General features: G+C 39.4%; 4 protein-coding genes across 6 annotated transcripts; 2 read left to right on the forward strand and 2 right to left on the reverse strand.

Moving 5' to 3' along the window:
• Positions 1-2,966: 2,966 nt before the first annotated feature.
• LOC137747349 (AUGMIN subunit 8) lies at positions 2,967-8,323 on the forward strand. Of its 2 annotated transcripts, none has more exons than XM_068487446.1 (7): positions 2,967-3,189; positions 4,766-6,286; positions 6,514-6,633; positions 7,093-7,209; positions 7,286-7,375; positions 7,593-7,700; positions 7,946-8,323. In XM_068487446.1, the coding sequence occupies exons 2-7, from the start codon at positions 4,949-4,951 to the stop codon at positions 8,048-8,050; spliced, it is 1,878 nt and encodes a 625-aa protein (XP_068343547.1). In that variant the 5' UTR covers positions 2,967-3,189; positions 4,766-4,948; the 3' UTR covers positions 8,051-8,323. The 2 variants fall into 2 exon arrangements, with proteins under 2 accessions (XP_068343547.1, XP_068343548.1); XM_068487447.1 differs by lacking the exon at positions 2,967-3,189 and adding an exon at positions 3,952-4,630.
• A 1,256-nt stretch (positions 8,324-9,579) lies between these two features.
• On the forward strand, positions 9,580-12,342 carry LOC137748926 (pentatricopeptide repeat-containing protein At4g30700). The gene has a single exon (XM_068489117.1). The coding sequence runs from the start codon at positions 9,583-9,585 to the stop codon at positions 11,950-11,952; it is 2,370 nt and encodes a 789-aa protein (XP_068345218.1). The 5' UTR covers positions 9,580-9,582; the 3' UTR covers positions 11,953-12,342.
• Positions 12,343-12,623: 281 nt separating this feature from the next.
• LOC137748325 (cellulose synthase A catalytic subunit 7 [UDP-forming]) lies at positions 12,624-17,531 on the reverse strand. The gene is made up of 12 exons (XM_068488465.1): positions 17,457-17,531; positions 16,510-16,968; positions 16,272-16,374; positions 16,057-16,189; positions 15,682-15,948; positions 15,239-15,584; positions 14,872-15,135; positions 14,566-14,778; positions 14,254-14,467; positions 13,977-14,173; positions 13,502-13,855; positions 12,624-13,401 (listed from the first exon to the last, which is right to left on the reverse strand). The coding sequence occupies exons 1-12, from the start codon at positions 17,529-17,531 to the stop codon at positions 12,820-12,822; spliced, it is 3,207 nt and encodes a 1,068-aa protein (XP_068344566.1). The 3' UTR covers positions 12,624-12,819.
• A 1,207-nt stretch (positions 17,532-18,738) lies between these two features.
• Positions 18,739-22,400, reverse strand: LOC137748184 (translation initiation factor IF3-2, chloroplastic-like). Of its 2 annotated transcripts, XM_068488291.1 has the most exons (10): positions 22,028-22,400; positions 21,885-21,924; positions 21,726-21,785; positions 21,025-21,077; positions 20,566-20,621; positions 20,434-20,467; positions 20,154-20,226; positions 19,970-20,062; positions 19,496-19,676; positions 18,739-19,177 (listed from the first exon to the last, which is right to left on the reverse strand). In XM_068488291.1, exons 1-9 carry the CDS (start codon positions 22,333-22,335, stop codon positions 19,533-19,535), a joined length of 861 nt encoding a protein of 286 aa, XP_068344392.1. In that variant the 5' UTR covers positions 22,336-22,400; the 3' UTR covers positions 18,739-19,177; positions 19,496-19,532. The 2 variants fall into 2 exon arrangements, with proteins under 2 accessions (XP_068344392.1, XP_068344391.1); XM_068488290.1 differs by lacking the exon at positions 18,739-19,177 and having other exon boundaries at positions 19,344-19,676.
• Between the last annotated feature and the right edge of the window lie 1,255 nt (positions 22,401-23,655).

Consider the following 23,655-nt stretch of genomic DNA (forward strand, 5'->3'; position numbering starts at 1 on the left):
AAGAAATTATTGTCTTGTATGCATCCTCTAGGCATTGTTTCTCACCAACTGTTCCAATTTGGAGGTGAAAAAAAAAAAGAGAATAATATTAATTAAAGTCAGAAAACCCAAAGCAATATGAACCGAGACAGACAACAAGGGAAGAAAATTGTAGGCCCTGAAAGATATGGGACAAAGGTTTAGTTGTTTTCAAACTTTTTAACAGACATGTTATTTCAGATCATATTATCTGTCCACATCTTCTCACGTCGCAGCTATTAGAAGAAAACTCTTCAAAGAAAAAGCAAAAGATTGCATCAAACCTCATAATTTTCCAAGTTTTTTTTTTTTTTTTTTTTTTTTTTTTTAAAGAATCACGAACTTATATGGATCTCTGTGTTCGAAACTTAAGGACTCGGAGGCCGGAGATCCATGCCATTGAAGAGTGAGAGAGAGATTCAGACTTATGGTTTATGTGAAGTAGATCAGTGAAATGGACTAATAAGATTGTAAAATTAAAAATAAGTAGACCAGATGTTCGGGTCCGTCTACTCCAGATACAAAAATCCAAAAAGAATCTTAATTCTCTTTTTCGGATTATTGCACCTAATTGCAGATTAAATGATTAGTCTTTTTCAAGATCTGGTGATTACATTCAGGGTAATCTGGCTCCCACTGCTTTGGAGAGAGACTTAACCTTATACCCACGCCACCTCGGCATTTTGCTCTAAAAACAAATGGCACCGCGTTATTTAGTCTAGAATGTCACTGTGGTGTACCCGGTTATGGGTAAGTCCCTCTTTAACGCTTGAAATGATTAATGTGTGACCAACTTTCACTTTTCCTGGGTTCTTCCGAGCTGTAAATGGACCTTCCAGCTTTCGGCTAAAAGCAGCTTATGCTGCCAATGCCATATATATAATACACTAGCAAGCTGTTTAAGTGGTTAATTAGTGTTTAGCTTATGGTTAAAACAATATCATAAGGACAGTTTATATTATTAATGATCTTGCTGCTGTCATGGCCCTTGTAGACTGGTAGTTGCCTAACAAAGACGGAACAATATTGGTGGCAAACATGAGGAATTAGGGAAGAATTAGCAATAAAGAAAGGATTAATTAACAATAAAGTAAAAAATATGGAAAAAGGAAGAGCAAGGAGAAGTCGCTTTGGGATGATTACCATGCAAGTTTGTTATTGTTTTTATACAAGTGATATCGGGGAAGGATGATTCAAACTCAAAACTTCAGGTGCAGATATAAATGCTTGTAATGAATTGAGCCATAAACTTTAACATTAATTAATTATGCAGATTTAATATAAAATTTTGAAGTGGAGGGAGAGGGAAAATAAAGATGAGGGTCGTTCTTGTAATCATATCTCTTTTTTTTCTTTCCTTTTTCTTTTCTTCATGCATTTTTTAATAGTATAATAAAACTTAGAACTCACACATGCATTGCTGATGATTATATTGCTAGCAATTTGGTAAAAATGTTACTTTTGGTCTGCTTACATGTGATACACACACACGCATAGACACACAATATTTTTCTTTGTATGCATATTAATAAAATAACAAATATATATATATATATATATATTTCATTTAGAAGTACTTTTAAAATAATTGAAAGAATTTTTAGAATCAATATTTAATAAAAAATGCAAGTGCATTTTGGAAAAATACTTGAAGTGCTTTCTGCATGAAGTATGTGTTTTTTGCATAAAGCATTTTGAGTGTTTTTTAAAGCAAAAATACTTTCATCAAAAGGATATTCAATTATTTTAAAAACATTTGCAAACAAACTCATAGAATAAAAGTAATTGTAAGACCCTTTCAGTCTGGATTATCTACAAGCCTATTTTGGCTTGTCGATTCTATTTTTAAAGTGATGAAAGAGTACAACTCTTTCTGAATGATGGTGATTTTTACCATTAAACTAACCATCTACTCGTCCAGATTACAATAAACCAAATATTTCTTCCCAAAAACTTCCATGTAAATTTATTTGGACAACAAGGAAACATACCAAACATAATTGCTTCTTAAGAGTGACGATCAGAATATATGTATATATTGTGATAGTATGAAATACGTATTACAAACGGCTATCCCGTGTCAAGTCTTATTGCTCGACGAAAATTTTAGAGTACATTAATTGTTAAATTTAGCATCTAGGTTTGAAGTATAAAAAATTCAACAAAATTTAGTGGCTGTGGATTTGAACATTGTCAAGATCCAAATTAATCCTAAATAATTACAGTTTCAAGCATATATGTTTCTTTGAGAGCAATCAACCATGCATCAATGCTTAATTTATAGATGAAACATCTTAATCTCAACTAATTACAACTAATCTTATATTTCACTTATTTTGTTGGTTTAACATTCTTTCCTTTTCAAGAGAAAAAGGATAAACCTCAAAGTTGGTATTGCATCAATTTTCATCCTCGTACACTATTGTTTATTTGACACTTGAATTGTATCTATCAAGTTAGAATCAATAGACTCAAAAAACAAGTAATATACGGATATTATTTTTCGTAACAAATTAGTATGCATATTTGAGCGAAAACGAAGTTGATTAATGCAATATACTCTGAAGTACACTCTCGTAATTTAGGTTAAATTAAAATATTGGTCTTGAAAAAAATGTAAACTAGTTTGACATTTTTCTTAGTATATATATAAAACTATAAAAGCTTCAATGAAAAACAAGTTTGACATTTTTTCCTAGTAATGCAATTTAATACATTGATTTGGATCATGAGGTTCTACTGCGTGCTTACGTGGAACTGGACGCAGGAGATAGGGGCCCACATTTAACTTTGTCAAAAGGCTTATCAGAGTAGGTGGCGCGAAATCAACGTCATCTCGGAGTCCCTCCCTCCAAATTGTAACCGTTTCTTCGCAATTTATATATTTTTAAAAAATTTCGAAAAGCCATTTTTCAAAATTAAAATACCCATAAAATAATATTAAATTATTTCCTCAAATATACACCTTTTCCTTTCTCCACTTCCATCTCGGCATCTCTCCTTCAAACTCCGCCTCCCGCCGTAAATCTTTGACTTCCCGCCGGGAATATTTGACTCTCCGATCACCGCGAGGCGAATCCCCTCCGTTTCCGGCGACGCCTCCCTGCCACCGCCGTGTGACCTCCTGATTCGAATTCTCAAAGAGATTAAAGCAACTTCCTTCCGTTTTCGGTGAGTCTCAAATATCTCTTGGTATGTAAGTTTAGGGTTTTGATGATTTGAGGAATTCTTGCAACGTTTTTTTTTTTTTTTTTTTCTAATTTTATATTATTTGTTGTTAACTTTCGAGATAAACCGTAGTTACCAACGTTTAAATTTTTCCTTTTAAGTTGCAGGAAATTAATTGATTTATCATATTTTTTTTTTTTTTTTTTTTTTGGGGAATTCTCGAGAGTTCTATTGAGATTCAATGAACTCTCTCTCTCTCTAGAAAGACTGAAGCTTTGGTGTTTAGAGAGAGAAATTGCATGAGCAGTGAAGCAGTAAACGTGTCTTGGATTTGAGGGACACGGCCCTGTCGGCTGCAGACATATGTCATGGATCCCTCGTTGGAATCCTTCATTTTTCTCTTCCGAATTTTTTACAAATGTTTCTGCGTTTTTATCGACTTCAGTTCCCAAATCTGTGAAACAAAAACAAATGAACAACGATGGTCACAAAAAGAACCACCTTATTTTTATCGACTTTCCAGTTAACGATGTGTTTGCATTGCTTAATTTTATGTGTGTATGCTTCTAACTGCTGTCCCAAAAATTCATGGCGATGGACAATGATCCTTCGTCCACGTGGACCTCCATGTCTTTTTCTCATTTCCTAAAGAACATTAGCACCTGCGAGTTTCAACCTTGGAATAATTGGAGATTTTAATATTGTGGATACAGACAAAACACCGCAGAAGCAAAGCGGATTTTTATTGTTTTTTGCAAGTTTATGTGTGAGACGGTGGGAGTAAAAGAAGAGAGGAGAAAACCCTTAAGCATCGTTTTAGTAAACTAAGTAAATTTCTGGCAGTTGATCCCAGGTTTAGTCTGTATTTTAGTTGGAAAAAAGTTAGAGAGAGGGGGTAGAGAGAGAAAGCTAAAAGCTTTGGATTATTTTTGCAAGTTTTGTGTTCGCTTTCATTGAATTCCCTTTCAGACAAAGAGTTGTGAGAGAAGGGAAAGCTGGGCACAGAGAGAGAGAGACAGAGAGAGTGGGTGGTTTTTCTGTGTGAGAGTTGACCCATTGTCCAGCCCAACCGACCATGGCACTCCCGTGAGAGGGACCAGAGCAAAATTAAAGGCAGGGCGCTTATCCAGCACACACAATACAACCCTTCAGTTTCTCTTATCCCGCACCCTCATCACTGTCCACTCCCTCTTCCCAGTCTCCCCAATGTTCCTAGGGTACCCTACCAGGCTGCCCTTGCATTCAGTTTTGTGGGTTATCAAAACCAACCTCTAACCATAACCGTCTTTGGCACCAGATGTTGTTTACCCCCTTCATAATTTCACTGCCGTGGCCTGATCTGATTGGATTTGCGGTTGTTTCTTTGAAAACAAATTACCCTTTTGAGATTATTTGCTGCAATTCTCAGATTGATTCTCAATTGGATCTGAGTCTCTTTAAAGATGTATGCTTTTTTGGGTTTTCAATGTTCCTTTTTTTTTTTTTTCTTTTTTTTTTTAATGGGTTGTTTATTCTTTGCTTTACTTAGCCCCTCCCTCTGCTGCTGTCTCTTACTTTTGATTTGTGCGTTTTGTGGCAGATTTATTGCAGAGAAAAGTATCTTCTTTTCAAGCAACAGGTTGTGTTATTCCATTGAGTGTTGGTATGTGAATGTGGTGGGATTATGTGAAATGCAAAGGCTGTCAAGTATGTAAATTTGGTTTGATGAAATGAAACAATCAAATTCCATCAATGTGGTCTGAATTGGATTTGGATAGTGTGGATGGATGTGCGTGAATCAGCTCTAGCAGCGCTGAAGAAGAAAACAACCGTGGAGACCCCAAGACCGCCGTTGGTTCCGGCGGAGAGGAACAACAATGCAGCCACCACCCGCCGCCCTCGAACGAGGGAAGTTAGTTCTAGGTACAAGTCTCCCTCTCCATCCTCAACAACTCCCTCATCACCTTCTGGAGCTCGGCGTTGCCCATCTCCAACCCTTACAAGCACCTCACGTCCATCATCGCCATTGGTGTCCAAAAGATCCCAATCTGTTGACAGGAAGCGACCTTCGACGCCCACTTCCCCGCCAAGTCCATCAACACCGGTCCGCGATGCAGGTGTGCAATTTTCGTCCAGAAGACCATTAAACGGTCGAATGCCAGAGGGTTTATGGCCTTCCACTATGAGAAGTTTGAGTGTTTCCTTTCAGTCTGATAGCATTTCAATTCCTGTTAGTAAGAAGGAAAAACCAGTGTCGAGTGCTCTGTCTGACCGCACTTTGAGGTCATCTTCGAATGTGGCTCATAGGCAGGCCGAAACACCTGCTGCTCCAAGAAAGCTTACACCGGAGAGAAAAAGGAGCCCTCTTAAAGGCAAAAATGCTCCTGATCAATCAGAGAATTCTAAGCCGGTTGATGGCTTGCATTCCCGATTGATAGATCAGCATCGATGGCCAAGTAGAATAAGTGGGAAAGTATCTTCGAATTCATTAAATAGAAGTGTGGATCTTGGTGCTAAAATTGTCAGGCTTGTTGCGCCAACTCCCGGAGTTGGGTTGTCTACGCTTAGGAGAACGCCACCATCTGATCCTTCGGGCAAATCTTTACAAAAATCCGCCAGTGATACTGCTGCATTATTACCGCTTCATCAAAGCTGTAAAGAAGGACTAGGAGCAAATTCAGTTGATGGTAATTCCCTGCAGGTATCCAGACCTCACAAGCTTGCCTCCACAAGTTTATCGGACAGGTTGTCATTAACATCTCATTCACTGAAATCTCAATCTTTGCCTAGTACTCCATCACAATCACGACCGTCCTCACCTAGTAAGAGCTCAATGTTTTCATCTTCTGTTACAAGAGGTTTAAGCCCGTCTCAATCAAGACCATCTACTCCTCCTTCTAGAGGAGTTAGTCCATCTAAGGCAAGGCCGTCCAGTACGTCCAGTCAATCAAGCAGTTCAACATCTGTGCTTAGTTTCATTGCAGATTTTAAGGGGAAAAAGGGTGCAAGTTACATTGAAGATGCTCATCAGTTGCGTTTACTTTACAATAGATGTTTGCAATGGCGATTTGCTAATGCAAGGGCAGAGGTCGTACTTTATGTTCAGAAAGTAAATGCAGAGGTGGGTGTTTGTTCTCTTTGAACTAGAAAACTTTTAGGCATATTTCTTTGCTCTACTAGTTTCTTATTTATTTCCTACTATTATTTATCATGTCCCGTCTTACTAACTTCCCAGTGCTGAATAGTTTTATCAATGATATTGATTTGTTGCATGGTCAGGGTTGTGCAAACTTATTGTAAGTGACGAATATTATGTCAACTTACATTGGAATCTAATTGATGTTGCAGAGAACTTTATTGAATGTCTGGAACAGTACAATAAGCTTGTGGGATTCAGTAATCAAGAAACGAATCGATCTCCAGCAGTTGAAGCTTGAACTTAAGCTGAAGTCAGTATTGAATGATCAAGTAATGCATCTTTTCCACAACAGTGATGTCATGTTATCTGCAATGTTTTCAGTGATTGCATTAATCCTTTAAGTATTCCTGTAAGTCAAAGACTAGGTTATGATGCAGAAAGTACATAAAACTTTAGTGTGGTCGTCAGATTATTCTGCACCGAGCAGTTAGGATGTATTCTAAGATTTCATCCGTGTGAACCTTTGGAAATGTTTGGAATAGCTTATAACCAGCTTTGTTATCAGGGAATAGGAACTATATAATAGAAGAGAGTTGATGATGAAGGCAAACGTTCATCATGTTCTGTTTGTAATTAAATTCAGTTTGAAAAGCCGAGCAAATTAGTGCCAAGAGTGACATTTGTTGGAAATAATAAATCATGTTAGGCATGTCTTAGCTCAGAGGCTTTCCTGTTAAATTTTGGTCCCATATAGTATCTTACTCGTACCCTTTCTAATGATTGGTCAGATGGCCTACCTTGACGACTGGGGTTTACTTGAAACCGAGCATATTGCTGCATTCTCGGGGGCTATGGAAGATTTGGAGGCAAGCACCCTACGTCTTCCAGTGACTGGAGGGGCAAGGGTATGTTGTAAAAGATCATTAATTTGATTTATGGAAAGAGACTTTTTCTCATCACTATAAACTTACACTTTTACAGGCAGATTTGGATTCTTTGAAGGTAGCTATCTGCTCAGCGGTTGATGTGATGCAGGCAATGGCATCCTCCATATGCTATTTGCTCTCACGGGTGAGATTCATGTATCCATAGTTTTACGTTGACCATGTTGTGATAGCTTTTCAACCTCCATCCTTTTACTACATTCTTTATGACATACACCGGGTAGCACTAACGATCAATGATGTAGAGGTTGCTTATATTGTGCACATAAAGTTTGTGTTTGGAGGATTTATCTTTCAGAAAAGACAGACCTAATAACACAGAACTTTACATTCATGTGATATAGGTGGAGGGCGTGCACAGTTTGGTTTCTGAACTTGCTGTTGTAGCAGCACAGGAGAAAGCCATGCTTGACGAGTGCGAGGCGCTGTTGGCTTCAGCAGCAGCTATGCAGGTAAAACAATGAGACCATTTATTTTTAATGAACAGAATGTAATTAGGAAAAGCAAATCCTCATGTATGTTTGGGGAGCTCAGGGGCTTTCTGTCGCATTTGTTCTGTCGTAGTATTGAATATTCTTCAGTTTGATGAACACTGATTTCTGTTCATCCAAGCGTCTTCAGTTTGATAAATCATTTTGCAACATTATCTGCTTATAAATACTGTACTTAACTTTTGATTACTGGCTGCTCAAAACAGGTAGAGGAATACAGCCTGAGGACCCATCTCTTGCAAACGAAACAAGAAATGGGAAAAGCGAGCGCCCAATTTTGGCAACCAAGACTTGTTCTTGATCCTGACTAGCTTCAAAGCCAACAATATAAGTTCGCTTTGTCAATTCCGAAGGGATAAATACATACCGGGGCAGAGATAAATGTCTCCGTCGGTTCTCCGTGAATGTAAATTGATTCTTCTGTTTTCCTTGGAATGTCATCTTGCTCTTTTCCAAAATTTTTCCTTTTCTTTCTGAGCAGAGGGCCGTCGGCTCCATGAAAAGGAAATGCAAAGGAATCAAAGGATTGGAATTCAGTGTAGAAGCAAAAGTTTCAAAGGAAATGAAATAGGAAATCGTCGTAATTACCAATGTTCTATTTATGCTGCCTTGGATTTGAGTTTTACTTGTTTTAGGGCTCGTTTGGAACTGCTTTTAAAATGACTGAAAGCGTTTTTAGACTCTTTCACCATTTTTTTATGTCTTTACTGCTGAACAAGTGTATGTTATTGGTCTAACAACCGTTAGACCTCAACTAGCCGGTCTGTGTATACCGGACCTGTTAATCTGACCCAACCTGCCCATTGATCCGTCGAGTTTCACCTCAAGTCCGAAAGACTGTTAGGCTGACTGTTTGACTTCGTCACCCATTCGACACACCACATTCAGAGTAGGTGTGAATTGCTGATAAGTATAAGACCTAATAAATGGTAGGGTCATATTCAAGGGTCTTGTAACGTTTATCTTAGCTCTCAAGCAAAATATTTTCTAAAACTAAAAAAATTAAATTCACAAAAACTGGGAGTAATAACCACCGTTTTCAATCGATTTCGGCAATTTTTACAAGATTAATTATAAGTCAAAATTCGAGTCATTCTCGTCGCACCATATGCTTCTTAAAATTAATTTAGGAAATTTCGAATATTTTTGGAAAACAAAAAAAAAAAAAAATTATTTGAGGGCCTACTATTAGTTTATATATATATATATATATTTTCAACTTTAAATTTGGGACCTAATAACTAGTATGATCACATTCAAAAGTCTTGCAACATTTTCTTAGCACCCACGCAAGATATTTCCTACAACCCACGTTTCAAATGGATTTTAGGAATTTTTACAATGTACAATATAAGCAAAATTTTGAGTCATTTTCGTCGTACCACATGTTTTTTAAAATTAATTTAAGACATTCTAAAGATTCTCGTCGTACCACTATTAGTTTATATAAAAATCAATAAATAATAGTTTCGGGAGCTAATAAATGGTTGGATCACATCGAAAGATCTTGCAATATTTCCCTTAACTCCTGCTCAAAATATTTCGTAAAACTAAAAATTTCAATTTTTCACAAAAACTATGAGTTATAACCCACATTTTCATATCGATTTTGAAAATTTTTACAACACACATATAAGTCAAAATTCAATCCATTTTCGTCGCAAGGCATGTTTGTTAAATTTAACTTGGGACATTATGAAGATTTTCAACACGTAACAAAATATTAGGTTTTTTCCAATTTATACTAATTGATTTTGTTTATCAAGAGAGAAAGAGGAATTCCCGCCAAAATAAAAAAACATCATCAAACGCTCCGAAGAGACACAAAACAAAACACAAACACATGATTAGCAGGAACATAAGCAGCTGCCGCGCGCCACAACTTGATAGGAACTTCTTCCTCGGACTCCTCAACAAGGCGACCTGTCTCTCTCACCTGACCCAGACCCACGCGCAGATCATCCTCAATGGCTACCAAAACGACCTCGCCACCGTCACCAAGCTCACCCACAAGTTCTCCGACCTCAAGGCCATGCGCCACGCACGTGACCTCTTCCTCTCCATCCCAAGACCCGACCTTTTCCTCTTCAACGTCGTCATCCGAGGCTTCGCCGCTAACGCCGCACCTTTGTCTGCGATTTCTCTCTACACCCATTTGCGGAAGAACACTAATCTTAAACCCGACAAGTTCACTTACGCCTTCGCCGTGTCGGCCGCTTCGGGTTTTAAGGACGAGAAATATGGGATTTTGCTGCACGCGCACTCGATTGTTGATGGGTTAGGATTGAATTTGTATGTTGGGTCGATTGTTGTTGACTTTTACTTCAAGCTTTCCCGGGTTGAGTTAGCACAGAAGGTGTTTGATGGATTGCCCGAGAAGGACACGGTTTTGTGGAATACGATGATATCTGGGTTGGTGAGGAATTGTTATTACGCTGATTCGATACGGATTTTTGGAGATATGGTTGTGGGTGGGATGGGTTTTGATTCGACGACGTTAGCGGCCGTGCTTCCTGCAGTGGCAGAGTTGCAGGAGTTGAAAGCAGGGATGGGAGTTCATTGTTTGGCTCTGAAGGCTGGATATCATTCAGATGTTCATGTGCTTACCGGATTGGTTTCATTGTATTCGAAATGTAAGGAGCTAGAGACGGCAAGGTTGTTATTTGGGCACATTAGTCGACCCGATTTGATATGTTATAATGCAATGATTGCCGGATACACTTGCAACAATGAAACTGAATCATCGGTTAGTCATTTCAAGGATTTGCTTGCTTCTGGGGAGAAAGTCAATTCGAGTACAATTGTTGGGTTGATTCCTGTGTCTTCTCCTTTCGGTCACCTGCATCTCACTGGTTCTCTTCAAACTTTCTGTGTGAAATCTGGTATTGTTTCTCATCCTTCAGTTTCGACTGCATTTGTTACTGTTTATTGTAGACTGAATGAGATTGAATCGGCAAGACAGCTTTTTGATCAGTCTAAGGAGAAAACCTTGGCATCTTGGAATGCCATGATCTCAGGGTATACCCAAAATGGGATGACGGAGACTGCAATATCTCTTTTCCGTGAAATGATGTCTGAATTCAGTCCAAACCCTGTTACAGTTACAAGTATTCTTTCGGCCTGTGCTCAGCTTGGAGCAATAAGTCTTGGGAAATGGGTCCATGGTTTGATTAAGAGCAAAAATCTTGAGTCTAACATCTATGTATTGACTTCTCTAGTTGACATGTATGCAAAGTGTGGGAGCATTGTGGAAGCTCGGAAGTTATTCAACTCGATGACAGAGAAAAATGTGGTCACTTGGAATGCCATGATATCTGCTTATGGCCTTCATGGTGATGGGCACGAAGCACTAAAACTCTTTACTGAGATGTTGCATTCTGGGATTTCCCCAAGCGCGGTTACTTTTCTATCTGTCTTGTATGCATGTAGCCATGCTGGCTTGGTGAGAGAAGGTGAAGAAATCTTCGATCATATGGTTCACAACCATGGTTTTGAGCCCTTGCCCGAGCATTATGCCTGCATGGTTGACATCCTTGGCAGAGCTGGAAGGTTAGAGAAGGCGTTGGACTTTATAAAGGAACTGCCAGTTGAGCCAGGTCCTCCCGTTTGGGGCGCATTGCTTGGTGCTTGCATGATTCACAAGAACACCGAACTGGCACGTGTGGCTTCCGAAAGGCTATTTGAATTGGACCCAGATAATACAGGATATTATGTCTTGCTCTCCAATGTATACTCAGCTGACAGGAACTTTCCGAAGGCTGCTTCAGTGCGACAGGTAGTTAAGAATAGAAATTTGGCAAAGACTCCGGGATGCACTCTCGTTGAGATTGGTGAGACCCCACATGTTTTTACATGTGGTGATCGATCTCATCCTCAAGCAAAGGCAATCTATAGGATGCTGGATAAGTTAATGGGAAAAATGGCTGAGGCTGGATTTCAGACTGAAACTGTGACTGCTTTGCATGACGTTGAGGAGGAAGAGAAGGAGTTAATGATGAAGGTTCATAGTGAGAAGCTGGCCATTGCTTTTGCCCTGATTGAAACTGCACCAGGGACAGAAATTAGAATCTTTAAGAATCTCCGCGTTTGTTTGGATTGCCATAATGCAACAAAATTTATATCCAAGATCACAGAAAGAGTTATCGTAGTTAGGGATGCTAATAGATTCCATCATTTCAAAGACGGCATTTGTTCTTGTGGAGACTATTGGTGACAAAAAGTTTTCTGCACCAGTATCTAGTTCTGCAGTTTCACATTGCTTCCATGGTAAAAAGTGGACGGTCACTTCATCAGTAACTTTCACATCTTAACAAGAATACTGAGCATATTTCACCGGAAATAGATGAAGCTAAACCCCGTCCAGTACTCTGGCATGGAATGACAATTGTTTCAACGCTCTCTTTCTGGTGTACGCCCGGCAAGCACTTGTAGCATATTTCCTGTTTGCATTGTATTCTGATTCATCTGGCTATTCAAATACAAGCCTCGATGATTTTCGAGATATTACATTACTAATCTAGTACAATTTTTTCCAGTAGGAAATTATCTTTGTAATTTATTTGGTTATAACATTTTTAACCTCAAAATAGAAGAAATTGTTCAAATAAGCACGTCAAACTGCTTCGATTCTTCGATGCTTATGTTTCATACACCCTTCTTCAATAATTATTTTGAGAAATTTTTTCTTTCCTCTATGCCAAAACCCTAAATCAGGAGAAAAACTAGTGGTGCACCCGGTGCATCCGACATCCCTCACATTTGCAACATCATGTGAGCAGCACATAACCATAAGCGTGAGATAGATGTTGCATGTAAGTTTTTCTCGTAAATCAGACATAAGGTAGACGCGATGGCACAGCATAAGAACAGAATAATAAACTGAGAGTCCATTCAGCTCCCTTGTGAGTTAGTGCCAAAGGCATTACAAACCACACTTTTCCAATTCACTTACAAAACTTGGTACATTGATTGCACTTCATAGCTACACAAAAATTCTTACTCTACCTTTATTCGTTCTTGTGCTGCATATATATCTTCAGCATGCACATTTCAGAAAAGGATGAAAAGAATGCAAGTATTTTCAGCAGTTGATTCCGCATTGCTTCGTGTTGGGTCCCTTGGTTTTCATCACAAATGGGTCGATTCGGACCCAGAGTAAAGAGAAGATGGAAGCCAGGAGAATCGACCAAATGACAACAATGGTCGGCGTCCGGTTCTGCCTCCCCATGAGACCTTTAAGGAAGGGATAGAGATGGACAATCACCCAAAATGCAAAGAAGAGCTTCCCAAACAGAGGCCCCCATGATTGGTACCCGTTGTTTATGGCATCCGAAACCCCAGCAACGACTCCAACAAGGTTGATGACTAAGATTGTGGTTGGAGGGATGAGGAGGGTTGTCCATTTAAACGCATATAATTCCCCGAAATCCTCATCATCTGATGACTTGGCTGTGACTGTGAAGTTGGTGTCAATGCCGGCTAAAACCTTGAGAAGACCTTGCACAACGGCGAAGAGGTGAGATGAGACACCACCAATCACCCAGAACTGCTCGTTTCTCCACCATTCTTCGATGCTCACTCCACTCCACCTCAGCTCAAGAATGCCGGTTCCAAAGATTGAGAGAAACAGCGCAATGAAGAAGAGACTTGCAAAAGTGCTTATCTGCAATTTAAAAAAGAAAACACAAAAAAGTACAACTTTGATAAAAATGGACGCTTTCATTTGTTATTTATCAACTCCTATGATCCAATGTAATGAAAACCTGTGGCATGATGAATTTATCGGTGAGCAAGCAGACGGCAGGGAGGATACAATAGGCAAGAAGAGGGAGGGAGGTGAAAGGGTAGACAGTAGTGTTGACATAAGCAAAACGCTCGAGCCACTTGAGTTTCCCTCCCTTGTAGCCATACCAGAGTGGACTGTGGCGACTGAAAAAGATCTCAATCGAACCAAGTGCCCAACGAAGAACCTGGTTGAGCCGATCTGACAAGTTGATTGGAGCTGTACCCTTGAATGCAGGTCTATCCGGCATGCAGTAAATTGATCTCCAACCACGGCAATGCATCTTGAATCCCGTTAGGATATCCTCTGTGATAGATCCGTAAATCCAACCTAGCTGCATATATCCAAAAGTAGCAACATATGCCACAATGAATCAACAAAATCTGCACTAACTTGACTCGTAAGGTACCCAAATTTAACAGCGGATAATAGAAGAAAATTGTTGAAAATTTTACCTCTAAACCCCATTCGGTTTTGTCTTCATAACCGCAACTGATCACATGAATGGCTTCTTTAAGCATCGCTGCTGGGCTTGAGGAAGGAGGGACACCGCCTTGTTCCATCAAAGTTGAAGTCACGAAAATTGCAGACTGTCCGAATTTCTTTTCAAAATTCATTTGGGACATCAGTAGCTCTTTGTCATCATCCCTTCCTGCTCAATATTATGTAACTTTAAGTTATACTTAAGCCAGAATAAAAAAAGTATCATTGAAATCGCTTTTGATAAATTACCTTGTAGGTTTGTACCATCTCCATTTGCATCATGCTTGGAGTACTTTGGAAGCTTCTTGCGGCGTCCAAAACACGGGCAGCAGTCACAGCTTATCATCTTCGGGCGCTTAGGAGCCTTCGGAGGATCGTAGCCATATAAAGCTTGCCTTCTGAACACACATCCTGTTCCCACGTACACAGGACCTTGAATTCCATCCAGACCTTTCATGTTAATCTGAAAATCAAAGAGAAAAAAAATTGTCATTTCAGTTCATTTTATTAGCACATCTTAAGAGACAACTGATCTCCGTGTTTCCTGTGATGATCACTTACATCGAAGAAGACTGTATTTCTGTTCGCATAACGATCATTTCTGTCAATGCCATCGAATCTTTGAGGGAACTGGACATAGCAAACCTTCCTTCCAATTTGGGGGTCCATCAAGAAACACATTGCCTCTCTTGCAGCCTTGCTGTTGTTTACGTAATGGTCACAATCCAAGTTGAGCATGAAAGGAGCATTTGTAAGTACTCCGGAGACACGAACCTGATCATATACATGTATGAGTAGAATTTGTTACTTGGTAATCAAGAAAAAGAAGAAAAGGAATATGCTTGAATTGAAAGTTTTGTTTAGTACCAGGGCATTCATGGCACCGGCCTTCTTGTGATGTTGAAATCCCGGTCTCTTCTCACGAGACACGTAGACAAGACGGGGAAGCTCATTTCCTTCAGTATCAAGACCTCCACTGTGACCAAGAAAGACTTGAATCATGCCGGGGTGATCCTTGGTGTTGTTTCCGGGCCACGGTGTCCCATCTTGCATAATCCACCCTTCTGGCGGAACCTTTGTGGCTTTTGCAACAAGCGCATTAATCCTAACCTTGAATTCCTCATACTCTCTCTGCATTTCGTCATCCATACACAAAAATTACAGTCAGTCAGCCTTCATCTTAATCAAGCAGGTTCTAGTACGGATATGAATGTGATTATATACGCAGACATACCTTCATAGCTCGGCGTTCCTTGACAAATGTTGGCTGCACTTTGTCCTTGAGATAATCAATCTTCTCGCAGAAGTAAAACTCGGGCGCTCGAGGCTCAATCGCAAACTTCTTGCAGAAAGGTACCCATTTGCGCGCAAACTCTGCAGTTTCTGACAAGGCTTCGAAGGTCAGCATGGAAGCTCCATCATCAGAGATGTAGCATGAGATCTTATCGACAGGGTAATCCATGGACAAAATTGAAAGAACTGTGTTGGCTGTATTAAGTGGAGGTTCCTTCATGGGATCCACAGTACTCACAAACACATCTACCGGACAAAGCATGTTCGGTTCACCCTCCCTCTCATACCTGCATCAGTTGATAGCATCATATTAACTTACTAACTAGTTAACGCTCGGGTGCTACTGCACTCATATTTCACAAATGTGTGTGTGTATATATAGACCTGAGGGAAAGGCGATCGAGGTAGGTCTCCCGATCAATGGGGTACCACTTTGGGAACTGATCAAGGATCCATGAAATTGCAAACCATATTTCACATGTGACAGACACTAACCAGAGACCAAATGCGTCATTGACCGGATTCAAAAGCCTGTATCGAAGGAAGAAGGCCAAAATGAAAAGCCGAGCCACAATGATCATCCGATAAGGGTTGATCTTGCTTGAAGCAATTGGTACTTTCCTTGAGAGTGGCTGCCTAGCTTCATCTATCCTGCATTATGCAGTACAAATACACAACATTATATATGTTGGTAAATGAAATTAAGGACTTAATTATTGGGTTAAATTGAGTTAATTAGCTTAAAGGGCATATACGTACATGGCCATGTCGGCATCATTCAAATCATCGGGTTGATCATTGCCACCGAGGTTGCCTTGCTGCATTTTCCAGTCGTCCATTCTTTCTTTCCATCCACCTCCCTCTCTCTTCTCACCGTCCCACCTTTCACTTCCTGTATGAATGCAAGGAGCGTGTATATGTAAAAGAAAGTTTGGATAGATAGATAGAAGAACAAGTGAATGAACGAAGTATACCAGGCTCAGAAGCCGGATATGGATGCACTCGTTTATGCAACGAAGATGATAACATCTGCGGATCTCCGTGAGCGTGCGATGAGTATGTGAGCTCACCGCTTACCTGCACGAAATTAAGAATGCGCACATATGTGCATGAATGAAAAATAGTACTAAAGTGATCCTTATGCATGGATCACAATTTATCGAGAGAGCTACTATTGGTACTCCAAAAAAATCATTTTGCACTCAGTCTTACAGGGCGGGATCTGCCTCCGGCGATTACAGGTGGGAAATGTGATTCTTGATCAGGATCATCGGGGCCTCTTCCGTAGCTCATCTTTCCATGGAGCATGGCTTCAGCCATCTGCTCATTATTAGGCTTGTAATACGGCGATCTGGCAGCGGCGTTGCCGTTAGTTTGATCATGGTCATCTTCCGGATGAACGTGATTCATGTTGAATTCGTGTTCAATGTCATCAATGTCCTCTTCGTCGTCGTCTCCTTCGACACGGGGGCTGCCTTTGAGACGCTTGAATCGGGTTTTGCACTGAGGGCAGTTCTGGGAGCCTTCCCGGCGCTCGTACTCGTAGCATGGCCTGCACACTGGGAAGCCACACTCGTTGCACGCCACGAACAAGTCTCCGTCCACCGTCAACCCCACGTCGTCGCCACATATCTCGCAGACCTGTCCGTCCAAGTTCCTTAATGGCTTGTGCTGCACCCATCAAAAACAAACTTCAAACCAATTCACATAGCAAACTGAAAGCAAAGCGTAGTTGCTCAAGCATACAAGAATCCCATGTCAAAAAATTTGACAATAGTAAATACAACGTATATTGAATGAATCCACTTGTATAATTACACGAGAATTTTGTGACAAAATTACTTCATACATGATATATTGTGCAGATAAAGATGCAAGTGTGAGGAAAAAATATAAAATCGGCGTGATTAGAAGTAAGTTTTTGACCTATTGTACATATGGTCACACATACCAACATGCAAAGTCATAGAACATACTAGTCGTTTTTTTTTTTCAAATTAATCGAGGTAAGCTCTTTGGTACTGGTCAAAGGCACAAGGTGCCTTTATCAACATCGACCATCCCCTATTTGTATTAAACCAAACCTCGCAGAGAAAGAGAACCAACCAAAGAAAATCCAACACCATCAAAACAAACATAGTGATGAATGTATTAGCTACCTCTTCATGGCCATGAATGACGACGAGTTCATTGCGGTTGTGAGACCCGGCAACAAGTCCGGCGCTGGCTTCCATGGCCACAGCCTGTGTCGATTCGAGGTTCAATAGCGATCAATAATGCTGAAGGTCAAATACGGTGAGGGTTCTATTTTATGATGAAGGACGGAAGAAGTAGTTCGTAGCTAGGTGGGGAGGGTAGCTTGGGAGAGGTCTTTCTCTTACCTAATGAGAGAGAGAGAGAGAGAGAGAGAGAGAGAGAGAGAGAGAGAGAGAGAGAGTCCACGTAATCATCGAGGTGGCGGATGGTGGTTGTTAGTTGCAGGGTCTCCGTTGCCTTGAAGCTAAGCTTTCCTTCCATTCTTCAAATATACTACACAACCTTCCTTCTCGTTTTTGCGCTGTCGCCTCTTCATATTTTTGTTGTTGTTGTACGTTGTAACTATTAAATTGTTGGTGTCTCTAGCTACAAATTTTAGTGCTCAATACACGAAAAAGTATGTAGTTATAATATATGTCAATCATACAACCCCACATACAATTTTTTCTTTACGTATTATTGTATAATTGATACGCGATGTTGATAATTATCGACAAAGTGAAATTCCACTTCCATTTGGCAAAGAGTGTTGTTTGAGATACGTGGTGGAAATCCAAAGTTCCTCTTTTTGTTGCAATTAGAAAATCCGAAATGTAGTCACGATTTTTTTTTTTTTTTTTTTTTTAATTTGACGTATTTTTGGTAAGGATAAGTGTGATGGTTGATAATGTGTTGAAGAAATCATTGCCATTTGAATATCCTAAATATCCATTGACAAACATATATAATCATATATATATGATCATCAATGACGTATTAATATGCTGGTCGATATTTAATGGACGAACATATGCCACGCAACCAAAAATTCTCTCTAGGTAAAGATGTTCTTTGGTTACGTTGTTAACTTGTTATCAACTTTGATCACGAATTCAAGATAGATTCTTTGAGCTTTGACAAGGGCACACTTCCATTTTGACAAAATGTTGGTTTGTGTTACGTATACTTGAGAAACAGTGGGCCCCGTATCCAATAAGAGAGATTTTTTATTGTGCCAAAACATAGCCCGCTGCATTATGTGTAATGATACAATCGGTTGAAAACTTGAAAAACAAATTCGAACCAATTGTATTATCACACTTAATAACTGACCTGTGTTTTCGACACACTGAGAATTTTCTCGATAAGAAACACTAATACGCAAACAGCCGCCAACAGAAAATACTTAAAATACTGCAGCAGTTGCCCAACTTACCAAGGAAATATATAAGAAAACAAAAATATGGGAGACAAAGAGAATACTTGGGTTCTAAGCCAACTTTTGAATCAGTTAGGTAGGTGAGTTGAAGCCTCCCCATCTCACACACACAGAAATCAACAAAATACCCGAATTTTCTACATAAAATCGACCAGCAAAATATACTACAGCAAAATCTCCCTACAAATCGACCAGCAAAATACCCCATCTTACCAGAACATGACCCAGATTCCAAATTCCGAGCACATGCTCTGGACGCTTTTCTTCGTTGAATAACGCAGGCGTAACCAGGTTTGACCACTCCGTCTGCTTCAACAGCAACCACCCAGCACCAGGCCAAATAATCGATTAAGACTATTTGATGATGCATTGCAATCGCCTACACTTTCCTTTGGCCATATTCGTTTCCTCCTACCGAGAAAACAGCTAGAAATACGAAAATTTATATCAAACACAGTTACAACATTGTTTGATCAGACGTCCACACAAGATGAGTTGTTTTGTGGGACTGTTTGGGTCCTGACAAAAATAAAATGTTCATCTGTGGACCAGAAATGTTTCTTAATTGACATTAAGAGTACGTTGTAAGAAATTGTAAGAAATTCTGCTAGTTTCTTGATTGATATTAAAAATCTAATCTACATGTGTTCTTCTCGTACAATCATATTACACTAGTGCTGTACACAACCTCAGAGATTCCCAACGTAGTTGAAAAAAAACAAAATGAAAATACAAATGATTTACCTATATATAAAACCTGCGGTTGAAACTTGGAGTCCACTCAGACACTAGCTGATATTTCATTCGCGGCCGGGCTTTCTTTTTTCTTTGGTGGTTCTTGAGGTTTCTGCAGAACAGCCTTGTTGGGAACTAAAACCATAGTCATCATCTTTTCGCTGAAGTGTCTAGATTCTTCTGTTGCAAGCTGCAACCCACATGAACAATCATATAATTGAAGAACAAAAACCAGAGCAGCCGAATAACCCTAATGAAAATAACCAGAACTTAAACGAGGTGCAGACTGCAAACAGTTTATTTTCTACATCCAGAAAAAATTACAGACCAATCTGAAGAACGTTGGAAATTTGGAAAACAAGAACTTTGGATTCATTTGTGAATCAAGACATAAAGAAGATAGACTTAAACTCAGGCAACAATTTCTGGTGGATTATTCGTGTAACTCTGTTTATGATTCTAAGTGCAAATACACATTAGTACCTCCCCGACATCACTCTGGAATTTTTGGATAAGCTCAACAGCAATATTACGGAACCATTTTTCACGGCCTTTCAAGTTGACTATAACCTTGACCTGCACAAATTGGTAGCAGCTCTCAATACAGAAAAACATAAGAACAATATAGGAAGGCAAACTCTGACAGCAATGAGAAATGTAAGCAAACCTTATCACCATCTTTCAAAAACTTCTGGGCAGCTCTCAAACGCACAGCATAATCATGTTGGTCAATGTTGTAACTGTACACACAATGACAATGGTAAAAAAAATTATGCATATAAAAAAATTTGGCAGCTATCTATTTGAGTATTTCGAACATTTTTTTCATAAGCATCTAATCTATGCAATTCAGCAATTAATTAACTTACATGTCAAACAAACACGTTAATAATAGGGATTTGAAATAAGACTAAATGCAAATAAACAAGGGAAGATTAGTGTTTTACCCCATTTTGAGCTCCTTCAAATCCATGCGGCTCGCTAGCATTCAAGAAAAGACTATGATCAGTTCAGTGTCTTTCCTCAGAGAATTATGCATGAGGAAAAGCCAGCAGAGTCAAGACAGAGAAAAAACTCACCTGCACTTTTCTTCTGCTGGTCTCTTTTCTTCTTTTGCTGTTCGTACCTATATTTACTGACAACGAGAAAAGGTACAGATAATTAGATCTACTTGTTATAGGATTCAAGAAAAAAAAAGTACTTAATATTTAGGGCGAAAGGTTTCTGTACATACATATGTATAAAACAGGATATATAGGTAAAAACACTGAGATCCCAATTTTTCATTAAAACTCAACATACCGGTCAATGTGCTACCACAGTTTGTCATTAATGCACAAAGCATTTAACAATGTCATCCTAAGCCACCGAATATGCAATTAAGGCTCTTGCTATCTATGATTAATTACTTCAATAAACTAACATAAAACTATGAGGGGATGTATTTGTAAAGTTTGAGCATTTATCGCAAATAAGAAACAGGAACCAGAAAAACGAAGAGAATTGTGAACTCTTCTAATATCATATAAGATACATACTTGTAATCCATTATCCTGAGAACTGGAGGATCGGCCTCTGCAGATAATATTACCTGCAACAATGCAGAAGATATTAGTCTTCAAACCATGTTATAAAAGCATTTTCCTAACTCAAATCAGAAACTAAAAAATAATGTTTGATTCTCAAAGAAACGAGATTTCATACAGCATGATACACTAAATGCAGGTGCTTCACTGCCACTAATACAAAACACATCGTTTCAAAACAATAAACTGAATGGAACCAAGTTCATTGGCACCACCAACGGCAGCCAACATGATCCAATGCATGCACTGTATAGGTGAAGGTTGGATTCACCGTTGGCAGATGAGATTTCCGGAACTGATTTCCTCCTATACTAATCTCCCTACACATGCCATGTAATATTATGTGCAGTACGTATACGCACGCAAATTTAAGATAAGTATATATAGAGGAGCCCTTTCTTAAGAGAGTGCGGGATGGGATAGTGTCCTCGTATAAACTGTTTCTTGACAGTGTTTTCAAGTTCAGTGTTTCTGCCCCACAATGTGGCCAAAACATGGTCACGAAGCAGTTAATGCGAGGGCACTAACCTATTCCGCTCCATGAACAGAGGAGCAGAGTCCCTCTTATGAAGTTCTGCTAGTATGTATGTACATATACATATAATCTTAAATTGTATGTAAAACAAAACCAAAATTAGTGGCAAAATGCATACCAAATCGAGTTCAGCTTCATCAGCCAGTCGAATAGCCTCACTTTTACTCACCACTCCAACCTACGCAGAACAAAAAACAATCCCACAACTCATCAGAAACCAAAAAGAGCACATTTTGAACATAATATTAGCAAAATTTAACAGAACAAAAACACAAACCATGTTCTGCTTGGCGTCGATTAGCCGCACAGTATTCGACCTGTTTCAAAAACATCCAACAAGGAACTACCTCAAAATTCGATTTTGATTAACGTGATCACAAACATAAAAACGCACATTAAGCACTTAATAAATCGATTAACTTGACACTGGAGATATCGAGGGCCTCGTCCTCGTCAGAGGAGTCGCCTTTCCGTGAGCGCCGGGAGTCATTGCTGGAGTTGTTGTATCGGGGCCCGCCGCCGAAACGGGCGGTGATTCGGCTGCTGGTGGATGAGAGGGAGCTGAAAGAGCTGGAATTTATGAAACAGGAGCTGTTGAAACGGAGGAGGCCGCCGAAGTGTTTGGAGTCGGCGGAGGAGAGTGAGAGCGGAGACGGCGTCGTTATGGAAGTGGTGGGTCGGCATGACAGCATGGGCTGCGATGCGAAGCTGGTGGTGATCCCAGCCATGGCTAATCCAACACAGTCAAAAAGCAACTACAGCTCGTGTGTGCTGCTGAGATTTTTCTTCTCCTTATCCATAATCCTATGTTTGGTTGAAGACGAGTGAATCAGAGTGGACTCCGTAGTCCTTGGACCTTATTGGGCCACAATTGTTTGGGCCTATTACTCCTACAATAAGACCCAGAGTGTGTTCAAGACTTCGAGTTTCTACCATGATAGTGCGTTTGCTACCCATAATCGGAATCAAAATACGAAACCATACTCCTCTACAGTTGATAAATCTAAGGTTATATAAATAAAAAAGCCACTATTACATAAATCAAATTGCAACATCAATCACAAATGTGATAGAGTCTGATTTGTTTTTTTGTCTTGAATTTGTAGCATGACGCTAATAAAAATACGAGTGATTTCCTTATTGAAAGCTTTGATAAACGTGTGCGATTAGTCCTGTTTTTTCTATGTAAAATATCTTAGACTTTGAAAAAAATGATCGATAAATCTATTAATTAATCATCAAGTATTGACATGTTATGAGAATATAAAACCATAATTATATATATCTAAATGAACTTAAGCGTCCTCTGTTGTGTCATCAAACTGTGTGTGTTGATAAATGGTCACGTAAGCGGACAGAACGTCCTATCTCTCTTTGAAGGTTTGCTTAGAAGCAACCACCCTTAAAAAAGTGCGTAATAGCTCACTGATCGAGCATTCTTGCGCTAAAGATGAACGGGCCTAACCAATTTGCCGAAGTTGTGAGAAGTAAAAATGACGCAACGATAAGAAAGTTCCACAGATAGGAAAGCACTCGCTCAAGCGGCGATGGACGAAGTAAAAGCGAGAACGTCGACTTGAATAATGCAAACATTGGTGAAAATCTAATATCCTGAAAACCTAAATATTCATCCACAAGATTCATCCGCATAAGGTACGAAAGTGAGTCGGAACCTAAGATCAGACCGGCATAATCTTATATGACAGGTTTAGCACACACAATTAAATGATCGAGTGAAATGGGAGTTCTGTGGACATGTGTTGCAAAATGATCACTTTAGTGAACATAAGGTCTTATCTTATTTGAAATGATTCATTAAAATTTTAAGTATGTTAACAACACGAACATGGCAACCACCTATAAGTGCAAGCCGAGTTAGGACTTCTACGGACTTACCCTTGCTTGCCATGGGATTAACAAAAAAAAAAAAAAAAAAAAAAAAAAAAAAAAAAAAAAAAAAAATAGAATATGTTACCCACACATCCTATTTTACTTCTTACACCCTTTGACCGTTGATCTTTTTTTATTCATCCGATCCGACGGCCAGA

Source organism: Pyrus communis, chromosome 10, assembly GCF_963583255.1.
Source record: "Pyrus communis chromosome 10, drPyrComm1.1, whole genome shotgun sequence".
Taxonomy (NCBI): Eukaryota; Viridiplantae; Streptophyta; class Magnoliopsida; order Rosales; family Rosaceae; genus Pyrus; species Pyrus communis.